We start from the raw sequence: 14341 nt of genomic DNA, 5'->3' as shown, positions 1-14341 counted from the left end.
ACTGAGTTATTACAAAGATCTAGTGACGCACATTCCTGGCATGTAATTGACCTCAATAAAAGGATCATTGATTGTTGTCTTTTGTAAGATTTTTGCTTTTCTTTGATTTTTGCTTTTTGGCCCCAATAGAATTTTTTTTTTTTTTTTTTTTTTTTTAAGAACAATGCAGGCAACAGATTGCTCCCATTTCTCTTCTCCCCACTGGTTGAGAACTCTGTCTCCATGACTCCAAATAGTTAAACTCTAGTTCCAGAGTTTAGTGAGTTTCTGTTCCATTTCTGGTTCAAATAGGAATATATTTCTGTTTTTAGTGTAGCTAGATATTTGTTATTTTTGTTTTGTTTATGGTAAGCATACAAACAAGTATATAAAACTTATGGGTATAATTTAAAGAAAAAGAATAAAATGAAAATCCATATATACAGTACTCTTATTAAGAAATAAAACATTACTCAATAGTTCAGAGGCCCCTGTGGATGCCTCCACAGAGCATCACCTTCCTTCCCCTCACTCTGAGGCATCCTCTATCTTGACTTGATATTAATAATTCCATTGATTTTCTTATTAGGTTTTCCAGTTGTACATATATTCACAACTAATATTCTGTATATTTTTAAGAGCTAAGACCAAAAACAAACCTAGCTGTATAATAGATGTCACTCACCACATCATTATAATAAAGGCAACCAAATTGTATGATCATCTCAATAGATGATGAAAAAGCGTTTGATAGAATTCAACGTGTTATGATTTAAAAAAAACCTACCAAATTAGAAACAGAAGGGAATTTATGTAATCTACTAAAGAATATCTATCAAAAACCTGTAGCAATGGTAAATTTTGATTTTTTTTTCCTGAGATTGGAAATGAGACAAAGATACTTGCTGTCATACTAAACAGTGTGTTGAAAGTACTTTATCAGTGCAATAAGGAAAGAGACAGATAAATTATAAAGATTGGAAAGCACAACATTGAACACAATTAACATCACTAAATTGTGTACTTGAAAGTAATTAAAATGGGAAGTGTTATGTTGTATTTATGTTACCACAATAACAATTTTTTAAGTTAGTGTTTGTTTTGACCCCAGACCATGATGACTGTACTAAGAATAGTTTCAGTGGAGTCGTGGTGGTGGTGGAAGGGGGTGGTGCTGGTGAAGGAAACCCAATTGTAGTGCATTGAGTGTTGAGAGGGAAGCACTGAATTAGCTAAACATTGCAGAGTTGTTTATAATATTTATGTATTAACCAATACATAAAATAATTATTTTTGTGAAGTTTAAAAATGGACTTAACCATATTTCTTATTTTGGTATAGGTGAGGAAACTAGCCGTAGATCAAAGAGTAGAATTTCAAATCACTTCACTCAAGGTACCATTTTGGAGGATGTTCCACTTTGCTAAAGCAGCCGGAAATGCAATATCTTAGAAATGGATTGACTTTTATAATGGGGGTTTATTAGTTCACAGATTTATAGTTCTAAGGCCATAAAAATGTCCAGACTAAGGCATCAACAAAGAGGGTACCTTCATTGAAGAAGGCCGATGACATTGCATCGATGGTTCTTCTGTCACATAGAAAGGCACATGACAATATCTGCTAGTCCTTCTTCTCCTGGGTTCTGGTTTCAATGGCTGTCTCCAAAATGTCTCTCTGTCTGCATATCCAAGCATCTGGGTTAGCATCGGTTCTTAGCTTTCTTCAGAATGTCTCTGCCTTTTATCCTCTCATAGAAGATGCCAGTAAACCAATTAACTACCCCCCCTTGAATGGGTGGGGTCACACCTCCATGGAAACAACCTAATCAAAAAATCCTACTCACAATAAGTATGCACCCACAAGATTTGATTAAAAGAACATGGCTTTGCTGGGGTACATAATAGATTCAAACCAGCACAGAGGGGTAAAAATTAAAAAGCATATTAAAATGCATATAAAAGTCTAGGAAAGGAATACATGCAGAAGTTAGCAATGACTAATTTATCTCTAGGAGGTATTATTAGGCAAACCTTTTATCATTTTACTTATGTATTTTCTGATTGTTTTTATTAAACAAATCTGATTTTTTTAAATACACAGTTTAAAAAGTTTGTGAGTTTGAGCAAATAAACTTTGCTGTGCCTCATTTTCCTTTTCTGTAAGACTATAGGATAGATTGGATGATTTTTCTGATTGCTCTCAGTGCCAATGAAATTTAGATGATTGAGACAACAAAATAGAACATATTTTGAGGTTAGTCATTAAATGCAGACTAGACCTTATATTATCAGTAAAGTAGGACTACTCTCCTTTAGTATAGGCAGGGATTTAAGAGGTTAAGGAAATTTTTCTGCATTTTATGCCATGACAGTAGCTAATTTTAAGAACTCTGCAAGATTCCCCAGATTTGTAAAATAATTATGCTTGATTATCAGTTGTATTTTTTATTTTAGTTCATTGTATTCTGTTCAAACAATCCAAGTAAAACAAAAATTTTAGTTAACTATTGTATCTTCTCTATGAATAGAATTATCTTAGCAAAATAAAATCAGTGAATTATACAACTTTATTATACTTTCCATAATCAAGTTTTCTCTCCCCAGTTGCCTATTTTAAATGTTTTGTCTGTTTGAATTTGTGTAATAAATTTTCTTTCTTCTGTTCTTTATGCTTTTAATTGCCAGAGTCCATCTGAATTTAAAGTTCCTAGTGATAAGCAGCAATTAAAAGATCATTAAATGTTGCTTTTAAATTTAGATCCTCTTTAAAATGTCTTGAAATTTTAATTATCATTTTGATCTTGCAGTGTCAGAGTGCTTATTTCAGGTTTTGGATAAACTGTAAAATAGTGAACTGTGTAAATGTACAATAAAGCTAAATTATTAATACTGATTATTAAGAAGTTTTATTTGCTGGTAATACAGTGTTTTAAGTACAGACTACAGACTAATTTAACTCACTTTTTCTTCATTTTTTTTCTTTGCTATTAGCACCAGGAATTTAGTTTCCTCCTAAAAGAAAGGGTATGTCCTCTTGTGATAAAGCTCTTTTCTCCAAACATAAAGTTCAGACAAGGTTCCAGCACATCATCTTCCCCAGCACCAGTTGAAAAGCCGTATTTTCCTATCTGCATGCGCTTGCTGAGAGTAGTGTCTGTTCTGATTAAGCAGTTTTACAGCCTTTTGGTAAGTGCTAATTTCCGTACATGTTTGTGTGTGTAATTGCATAGTGCTCTTTTTAGAAGGTGATCTGTTACAGTGTGTTTAGCTTTTTCCGGAGTTCAGAACAATTTTTTTTTTGTATACCTACTGGTGTTCTAGGTACTCTAAAAGTTTATTCCATCCTTTCTTGAATCTAGCTCATGTTTGTATAGCATTTTAATACTGATAATGTCAAGAAGAATCATGGCCTGTTGTCTGAAGAAGACATAGGATTTGTATTTTCGGGACTTTAGCTTCTTAGCTAATTGCCTGTATCTCACTGGGAGGATAATAAAAATTATAATATATTCAGTTTATTCTGCTTTTCTTTGTACTGTTTCATGTATCTTGACAAATTAAAGTAAAGAAGTTAAAGATTTGGTGAAAGCTAGTATTGGAAATCAATTATCTTGACTACCTAATCAGTATTATATTTATTCTTTTGCATACATTTATGGATGCAGAATTTGTTGTATTATCCCTAATCTGATCATAATTTTATTAATGTCACAGTTTACTCTTAAACATTTAAATAATATTTTTCATAGAAAATGGTGCATCTTATTTCTTTTGAATTTTATGTTAAGGCAAATTCAGCATTGTAGTTATAATTTTTTTAGCATTTATATCCTTTTTAATTAACAAATAAAAATAATTGGTTTTTGATAACTACTGTGAGTAATCACTATGCTGATAAATATTAGAGATAACCAACATACTGTAGCATAGTTTATACTAAATTCTATGGAAAGTTTTTTAAAATAAAGTTTATTCTGTATTTATGGTACACTTGTAATAGGTTTTGTTCATGTTCCAGATCACCTTATACAAAATGCATTCAGAAATAATCTTTATAAACACTATAATTACAATCATTTGCGGCCACATAGGACATCTTATATATTAAGAGTACACATTGCAGTGTTTAATGCATTATTTAGAAATAGCTATAGGAAATCAAATCATTTCAACATGTGTTGCTATTTTATAACAATGGAAGCTGTCAAATTTTGGAGCCAAGAATTTAAGTCTTTTGGTATGCTCGTTTTAATTTCCTGGCTGATAAAGCAAATAGCTTTAAACAATGGGAATTTATTAGCCTACGATTTTGAGGCTAGGAGAAGTCCAAAATCAAGTCATCAGCAAGGCTGTGCTTTCTCCCTAAAGATTGTGGCCTTCTGGGGCTAGCTGCTGGTGATCCTTGGTCCTTGACTTTTCTGTCATATGACAGTGCACATAGCAGTGTCTTCTTGTTTCTTCCAGGTTGTTGACTTCCTGTTTATGGCTGCTCTCCATGGCTTGTCTTTTCTCTTTCTCCAGTTTCCTTTGCTTGTAAGGACTTCAGCCATATTGGATTAAGCCCACTCCCATTCAGTTTGGGCAGTCTTTAACTACTGACATCTTCAAAGGTCCTATTTATAAATGAATTCACAACCACAAGACTAGAGGTTGGGAACTGAACATACATACACCTTTTCTTTGGGACATGATTCATTTCCCAACAACTCATAATTGTCGGCTTGGACTTTTTTGTTCTAACAAAATAATACATAAGTGAATATTTTAAGTATATAAGTTCATGAACTTACTTTAGTTCATAACCCCATCTTTCTCTGTAATGATTTGCTTTTTAAAAACATTACAGCCACTGTTTCCCTTAACATATTAGGTAGTTCCAATAATTGGATTTATTTGAAAAACCAAGACTTTGTTGTCTAATTATATACAATTAAAATGGAGGGAAATTCTATGAGTCTTTACATTGACAGACTTTTAAAAGTTTTGAGGAGTCATTCGGCATTTCCTGAAAATAAGTGAAAAGTCGCTTCATTTCTCCAAAGATGGAAAGCTTTTACCTGTCACCTGTTACATTTTCCCAATTGTATTTATTTACAGTCTGCTTCTATCTACAGATAAGCTTTCAATTAAAAAAAAATGTAAACAAAATGGAAAAATGAAAATAAATAACATATAGAAATACCAGTCGTCGTGGAAAGTAAAGAGGGTAGCGGTATTAAAAAATAGAAGGAAATTAAAGGACTAATGTAGTTAACCTATTTGCTACTTAATGAAGTGGCCAGGCCATGTGGTGGGTTAAAGTGTTTAGAAAGTTTTTATTTTTGTGGCTGGGCCAAATATAACCCATTTCCCTTACTTGTTCCCTTCAGGGTTGTCTTAGGAGGACTTCTGTCGCTTCTCTCTAGAATACTGGCTTAACTACAGTAAATTAAGATAAGGAAGAGAAGGCATTCCTCCTTTTCCTTTTTATATCCACCTGTCAATCATGGGGAACCTAGTCTTTCATCTTTTCTCTCCAATAATGCAGCATGGTTACAGTGCCATCTTTTTAACAAATGCAAAATCCATATATGGTTTCTGTTCCTAAATCAGGAACTACCAACTTATTTTTTTATCTTTTAGTTTTATAAAACTTGATTTCTGTCCACCAGTTCTGTTATCTAGCAATTCATCCCATGACTTCTTAATAAATACAGATACCTTATTTCTCAGTAATTTTAGGATGAAATTGCTGTTACTGAATGCTTGTTATATTCTGGGCACTGTATAGTATGCTTTACAGACATTAATTCATTTCAACTTTATGACAGTCCTTTGAAGCAGGCATTCCTATTTCCATTTTATAACTGAGAAGATGAGATTCAAGATGTTTATGTAATTTGCCTGAAGTCATGTGACTTATAAACTGCAGAGCAGCGATGTTCACTAATTATTAGACCCTGAAACCTGTACTGTTAACCTCCACTATGTTCTACTGCTTCACTGTTTCCTTGGTTCTTCTTTCTTTTGCTCCCCAAGTCCTCTCTTGGACTGCCAGTGCCAGCTTTCTTGCTTCTACCACTCTCCATATTTGTACCTTAGTCCCCTTGATTGTATATGGTGGGAGGGACTGAGAGAGGATGAGAGAGGGATAACAGCACAGCAGCTACCTAATTTTCAAGAACATATCTGCAGTGTACGTAAGTCTAAATAATCAGTCTGTCATCTACTCTTTTAGGTAAAGATGGTGTTCCATAGGGCAGCTAGTTCAGTTAGCAACTCAAAAGTTGCAAAATTGCCTTACCTCCAGACAACCATTGTACTTTGATATGCAGCAGAAGTGCTTTATGTGTACTTCCCATTTGTCACAAAGTATTAAATTTACTTATAGGTCTAGATTTAATAAAATCAATACTTCTAATTTATTATTTATTTATTTTCTTTTTATTCATCATGTTTCTTAAGTGAAACTTTTTTGTTAAAGCCATGTGTGGCAGTAAAGAATTCAGTGCACTAGTAGTTTGGCGCCACTTCCTTGATTCATGCTAAAGCACCAGCTTTTACCCACCACTGCTTTTGCATCCATCAGTGCAAATGCCAAGTATATTGAAAAAGGCAAATAATATCTTAATATTATTATGAAAGTAATTTCAATCTTGTAGACTCCCTGAGAGGGTCTTGGGGACCCCTAGGGGCCAGGGACCTCACTTTGGGAACTGCTGTACTAGAGAATCAGTCATATCCCCCAATATTCACCAGCTTGACTCATTCTGTTAAGTATTTTAGGGGAGTGAAGATAACAGATCTTCAAAGGTTAGTGCCATCAGTTTATCTATAGTGACTAGAGGAATTTAGAATGTCCCACTCATTCAAACAGAGATATACCTAGTATACTGTGTATTTTTCCCTTTCTATCATCTGAGCTAGGTGCTTTTCTGTCCTCTTAATAACTTGGGGTGCCTGCCCAGATATCTTTTTTTTAGGAAGATGCCCTTAAGGAACTTTTCAAACTAATTATGAGTAGCTAGCATATCTCTCTTCTACCTTGACTTAATGGTTTTAGAAAGGAGTGAATGGTGCTAAATTGATTTATTCAACCTAATCTGCAACTTCTTAACAGACAGTTCTCTAGTCAAAGGATATTATTAATAAATCTATTAGCTATAAGGTTAACTCTCAACAAGACCCTGATAAATAGAGTCCTGCATTTGAATATTCTGTCAGACTTTATTTTCTCCCAAACCAGCAGTTGTCTTATTTACATGGTTCCTTATCAGACAACTCTGTGATATTGTGATTAGAAATTCTACCAGGACCACTTTGATTCATCTTAAGCCATCTGATATCTCTTGATTATTATCTAGTACCAAAGGACTATATGAATTCAGACACATTCAGAATCCCTCATGCTAGTATAATAAAGTTCATGAAGTATCTTCTGTCACGAGAATTAGACGAAGGCCATAGATACTAATCTTAATATCTATTTCCCCATGAGTGCAGCCTCTTAGAAGAAAGGCTTAACTTAATACATTTACAATAGGGGCCCCCCATTGAAGGCCTTGAGAGCAGTTCAGTATCCTCAAACTAGTTTTCTGATCAGACCATCATACCTGGCAAGGTGGGGAAGAAAGAGCAGAGTTCTGGATGTCAGGAGAGAGGCTCTCTTTTTCTCCCAAATCACATAGCTTTAAGTGAGTGACTGATTGTACTGTAGCTACTGTGTCATAGGAGAGGAAATGATATGTTCTGCAAAGCAAATTTTACAACATAATTTCTGAGAACCTTTATTATCAGGCTTCAAAACCTAACTGAGGAGCCTTAAATTCTGCTACCACGTTTATATTCCACTTTCACTCTGAAGCAGATAGTGTACTTTTTGAAGGACCTACTAATATTAAAACTCTTCAGTAGACATGACTATTGGCCAGTGGGTCACTAGTGTGATTCTTTCTTTTTCAGTTCTTTTGCTCAGGTCATTTTGTTTACAAAAATAATTATAGTCTGCATTTATATGACACTTTACCATGTTGAGGGGATGCTTGTATTCTTATGTTTTTCTCATTTGGTTTCTCGGGAAGTTATAGGCACACTTTTATCCTTTATAAGATGATTACACAGCTTGTCATCCACAAGGTTGACAGATAAAGAAGCCGAGTCACCTAATTTCTGGTAGAGTGGTTTTCAGCTATATCTTGTTTGAGGGTGATAAATCTCTGCCTTATGACTTCCCCAGTCATAAGCAGTCTAAGAATAAGGTTGGAACCTCCTACTTTATCTTCATGGTTATGTCCTATTTTTAATCATCCAGTTAAAGATACTAAAAGGCGTTGGAATATCCTACTTGACTTTGGGCTCAAATCCTATATTTCCCAAACTCCTTGCCCCAAGTTATGGTTCACTTATTCCAGGACACCCATAGCTAAAACCTCTGGTAATTTTTTTGCAACTAATGTAGAAGCAAGAATCAATTTGTCCTAGTAATCACATGTTCGACTTAATTATCCCCTGCCAGAGGCCCATGCTGTGTCCTCTTCTAATATGCAATGGTCAGATACAATCCATTAACCTTTGAATAAACTTGTTTACTTTTGTTTGTTCTTTCATTCAGTCATGAGACAATTAAAGAGTAATGCCTAGAATGTGCTTTAAACTTCATTATTACTTACTCACAAAGAGCTTGCTGAGGAATAACAACAGTAATGATAGTGAATACTTATACTAATGTAAAACTAGGTAAGAGCAGACCTGGCGACTGCTACAGTTTCCTTCTTGTTTTTCTACTAAAAATATACACACACACACACTCTAAGCACCCTTTGGCTACTGCCTTTTTGTTTCTTTGGCAACAAGAAAAAATATGGAAAAATTGCTGTAGTATTACTGAAGGGTATAGTATACACCTTATCAGTAGTTCATATGTCATGCTACATTTGCGGGAATGAGGATGGCATGATGGTGTACAGTGCTTTTTAAAGATTGTTAACCATGTTAGCAGATCACTAGTATGAGTTTTCAGGGATATGTTTAGAGAAACACTATGATTATTTTTACCATTTAACTTTTCTATATACAACTACTTTTCCCTTCTCTTCCTCTTTTTCTCTACTGTCCATTGAGAATTTTAATTTACTTCAAATTCAAAAGATAGTTTAAAAGTTCTTACCCATAGCATTAAGTTAAGAACAAGAATGCAATTTATAATCCTTCTCTTTAATTCAAAGAAATGTTTTCAAAAGAACTTATACTTTTTAGGTAACTGAATGTGAGATATTTCTGTCACTTCTGGTGAAATTTCTGGATGCAGATAAACCACAGTGGTTACGAGCAGTTGCAGTGGAATCAATACACAGACTATGTGTGCAGCCTCAGCTATTAAGGTAAAACCTCAGCAATATTTTGCTTAAATGGACAGGTTAGTATTTATGCTAGTAGGAAGAGTTTAAGTACTTATTCCTAAATTTTAGTGATTTCTAAATAAAGTAGATTGTATGTATGTAGAGGGACAGGATTGTACATATGGAAAAGTACAAGGAGGAGGGCAAAAAGTATGATTTAGTGATCGCCATCAGTCCAAATTTACTGAGTTAACATAACCAAAATAATATTTTTAGAATGTTGACCTCAGTCTCAACCTTTGTTCTAAATGAGTAAAACCACTCAGATGCGATAAAGAAATTTTAACTATATCAGTGATTCTGATTTATTGACATCATTTGCTATTACAAATATTTAAAATTTTTAGTATATTCAAATGTTTTCTCAGAAACATTTAAAATTATTTTGCAGGTCATTTTGTCAATCCTATGATATGAAACAGCATTCTACCAAGGTTTTTCGTGATATTGTAAATGCACTGGGATCTTTTATTCAGTCTTTGTTTCTTGTCCCTCCAACTGGAAATCCATCTGCTATAACAAACCAAGCTGGTAAGGGCATATTCATATTTTGTTTTTATATTCCACCATGATTTACACTATTCACTATTCTGAGGGACTATATTACAGAAATTCTGTGACTGCAGAAATTTGGATTGCCTAAATATACTGATGGTAAGGACTTGTACTTAAAAAGTAATTTGATCTCACTGAGGGAACTGTATTTATTTCCTGCAGAGTACTTTTTTCTTCTCTGACATACTTTCAGTTCCTCCCATTACATAAGAACAGAAGTTTAGATGGTGAATTTTGTTTTAAAAGAATCTTCATTTGATACCTCTCTTGACAAAAACCTGGTTACTGCTCTAGGAAGTCTGTGAGTCTCTTTTCATGAAAGGGCTGAGCTTGGTTTAAACTAGCTTTGGAATCACTGTATGGCTTGTTGCTTCCCTTTACTTTCTTTCTCTTCTACTTTGTACTGTCTGATTAGTGGTCTTTTTATTCTTTATTCCCACCTCTGATAAAAAGTGGTCTAACCAAAGGTATTTTATAAAGTTTATCAGTATTTTTACTTATTAGTAGCTTTTATGCAAAGAAAATAAAATGGATTTTGAGGAAATAGAGAGACTGTCCAATAGCCAGAGTAGGATTGATAAATTTCATTTATTTGTGTGATTTCCATTCTTATAGCACCACAAAAGTAAATAACATTTGAGCAGGTATTTGAATATTACTGACTTTTAATTAAGTAGTAAATCCGTATCTTTTCCTTCTTCCTCCTTATCTAACAGGAAACAATAACTCAGGTGGCCCAGTCTCAGCACCAGCCACCTCAGGAATGTTGGGGATTGGTGGAGGTGTTACTTTGCTACCAGCATTTGAATATAGAGGAACTTGGATACCTATTCTGACTGTAACAGTTCAAGGCAGTGCTAAAGCCACCTAGTAAGTAATAGTGGCATTATTTTATAAGGAACAATATTCTCAGGGGTGATATTTAATCCTAATATGCTTTTCTCTGTCTTATATTTTAAAATTTAGACCCATAATCCCTAAAGCATTTAAGAACTCATTTTCTTTTGTCATTTTTTGAGAATGCTGTTTAAGACTGGATTTTTTTGTTGTTGTTCATGTTTTCTTCTATCTGTAGACTGTTAACAGCATTATAAAACAAGATATGATGTCTTTACCTAAGGACCTATTCAGCTGTCCTAATATGTAGCTTTTTGATTAAGTATATAGCTCAGCTTCAGATAGCTCGGATTTAAACCTTGATCTTCTAATGCTGTTATCTTAGACAAATTAGTTAACCTTTTTGTGACCTCAGTTCCCTCATCTATAAAATGGGAATAATGATAGATCTACTTCTCAGAATTCTACATGTGCAAAAAGTTATTTTAAGTGTTTAGCTAGACATGTTGTCAGGGTTCTACAAATGGAAATTTTAAGTTTTAATTGATTACTAGTATTTAATGGAATTGATATGTATTTTTTTTTAGTTGTGTGTTATTAAAATTTCAATTTAACAATATATTCAGTACTGATTGTTTTTCTCTTAAGTCTTAGTAAAATCTGGTGCTTACAGAGATAAAGCAAACAATACTACATGTGTTCAACATTACTACACTTACTAGTAAATTTTGTGTAATTGGTATGTGTAATTAGACACTGCTCTTTCAACAGTTCTTTTGACACCTAAAATGTGAAACTGAATCTTTGACTAGTTTAAATCATAAATTTATGTCATCATAGTGGTATTTTGCTGTGCAGCTTTATCTTGACTAAAATTGTAAAAGTTCAGAGTCATAGAGGACCAAATTCTTTTAACTAAAATTCATATTATTTTTAATTATAAGATATTAAAGTTAACTAGTCATATTATAGGTTTTGCCTCTAGTATACTAGAATATCAAGATGTAAAAGAATCAGATTTCTAGCACCGAAGGGAGCATTAATGATTATCTAGTCAACGTCTCTACCGCATTTTATAAACTGAAAAAAGGCCCAACTCTGAAAACAAAATTGCTGCTCTCATGGAGCTCACATTTTAATGAGTGAGATACTTAATAAATAAGCACACAAGTAAACGTATGATATGACCTTAGGTGGTGGTTAATTCTCTGTTAAAGGGTTAGAGAATGACCAGGGTAAAGAGGAGGGAGAAAGGACCTCTCTGAAGAGATAATATTGAGCAAACACGTAATTGAAGGGAGGAAGAAAAAATAGAAAAACCAAATACCATGAGCGAGGGAAAAATCTTGTTCAAGTTGTAGGACTCCCTTTTTATTAATAAAATAAAAATTTGAAAATAATTGTTTATTGATAGTTTAATCTTTATTGATAATTTAATCCTTAAACACTTGAAAGACTTGGATTTTAAGTAGTTTTGTAACTAAATAGTGTGATTTTGAGTAGAGCACTTTATTTCACTTGACCTCAATTTTCTTTTAGGCAGGTTAGGGCTGAATCTCTAAACTGACATATAAACAGATTTTTTAAAGTGCTGTACATACTGAGATTATTCATTTCTGAAATTGTAAATAGCCAGAAAAAATTGGGTACTATTCAGTATATGGGTTAGTTTGTTCACATTAGAATTTCTCTGTTAAATTGGCATCATTTTTTCATTCCCTCATTGTGAAGGTCAGTAAAATTTTCATGACTATCTTTGAAGGCATACATATAAATCTTGATGGTGCATTCTTTCCTTCTATTGGCTGCTGCTTTTTTTTCCCCCCCAAAATATCCCATACCCCTTACCTCGCACCACCATTATTTTATTTATTTTTTGTCTTTATTTTCTTACTCATCTATCCATACACTGGGTAAAAGGAGTGTCAGTCTCAAGGTTTTCACAATTACACAGTCACACCATAAAAGCTATATAGTTATACAATCATCTTCAAGAATCAAGGCTTCTGGATTACTGTTCAAGAGTTTCAGGTATTTCCTTCTAGCTATTCTAATACACTGAAAACTATAAAGGGATATCTATATAATGCATAATAATAACCTCCAGATTGAACTCTCAACTCTATTTGAAATCTCTCAGCCACTGAAACTTTATTTTGTTTCATTTCTTTCCCCCTTTTTGGTCCAGGAAGGCTTTCTCACTCCCATGATGCCAGGACCAGGCTCATCCCCAAGAGTCATGTCCCATGTTGCCAGGGAGATTTATAACTCTGGGAGTCATGTCTTCATAGGGGCAAGGACAGTAAGTTTACCTGCAGAGTTGGCTTTGAGAGGCCACATCTGAGCAACAAAAGACGTTCTCTGGGGGTGACTCTTAGGCATAATTATAAATAGGCTTAGCTTCTCCTTTGCAGGAGTAAGTTTCATAAGGGGAAGCCCCAAGATAAAGGGCTTGGCCTATTAGATTTGTAGTCCACAGTGTTTGTGAGAGTATCAGGAATTCTCCAGGTGAGGAAGGTTAATATTTCTACATTTTTCCCCAGTCCCTCAAGGGGACTTTGCAAATACTTTTTTATTCTCTGCCCAGATACCTCTAAAATGTATCAGGGCATCACACTTACCTGTACAAACCAACAAGATCTCAGCCCCTATTCAAGGTTCCATGTAATTATGTTGTTCAAATAAACTGACCATACAAGTTAAATTAGATTGTGTGCTACAGAATGAGATAAGACATGTAAAATCCAAAAGACAAAGTGGTAGATGAATGTATTGCCTTTATGGTAATAACATTAAATGTTAATGGATTAAACTCTGCAATCAAAAGACATAGACTGGCAGAATGGATTAAAAAATAGAACCCATCTATATGCTGTTCTCAAGAGACCCACTTTAGACCAGGGACAAAAATAGGTTGAAAGTGAAAGGTTGGAAAAAGATACTTCATGCAGACAACAACCAGAAAAGGGCAGGGGTAGCTATACTAATATCAGACAAATTAGACTTCAAATGTAAAACAATTAAAAGAGATAAAGAAGGACACTGTAAAGGGACAGTTCTTTAAGAAGACAGTAACAATCAAGACCAAGCCAGAGTGCCTCAAAATACATGAGGCACACACTGACAGCACTGAAGGGAAAAGTAAACACCTCTACAATAATAGTTGGAGACTTCAATATACCCACTCTCATCAATGGATAGAACATTCAGACAGAGGATCAATAAGGAAACAGATTTTGAATAGAACGGTAAACGAACTAGAACTTAATAGACATTTACAGAACATTATACACCACAACATCAAGATACACATTTTTCTCAAGTGCTATAGGCTTCTTAGTATTTAATAATTTAAAAACTTAAGTTATATACATATACAGAAGAAGTTTTGATAAAAATATCACATCATACTTTTTCGGATTCATTTCAGTGTGGCTTCCTTCAAAGTGAGGTTTGTGACAGTTTTTGGAACTTGACCTTAAATTTAAAATATTTAAATAAATGAGGTAGATTTTATCTAAAAATGGAAATTATGTATTAAGTCTAATAAAATAGCACTGAAGCATAGGGTGGTATATGGGAACCCTGTAT

At 33.8% G+C, this 14341-nt stretch overlaps 1 protein-coding gene across 1 annotated transcript in view; it reads left to right on the top strand.

Moving 5' to 3' along the window:
* The window catches only part of MON2 (MON2 homolog, regulator of endosome-to-Golgi trafficking), a 193764-nt gene that overhangs the window by 59956 nt on the left and 119467 nt on the right, over window positions 1–14341 (top strand). Inside the window, 4 exon segments of the mRNA XM_037848170.1 lie at window positions 2973–3167; window positions 9216–9340; window positions 9750–9889; window positions 10630–10783. Coding sequence (XP_037704098.1) covers window positions 2973–3167; window positions 9216–9340; window positions 9750–9889; window positions 10630–10783 — 614 coding nt within the window.

This window comes from Choloepus didactylus, chromosome 8 (assembly GCF_015220235.1).
Source record: "Choloepus didactylus isolate mChoDid1 chromosome 8, mChoDid1.pri, whole genome shotgun sequence".
NCBI lineage: Eukaryota > Metazoa > Chordata > Mammalia > Pilosa > Megalonychidae > Choloepus > Choloepus didactylus.
This window is presented reverse-complemented; position numbering and strand designations above follow the sequence as displayed.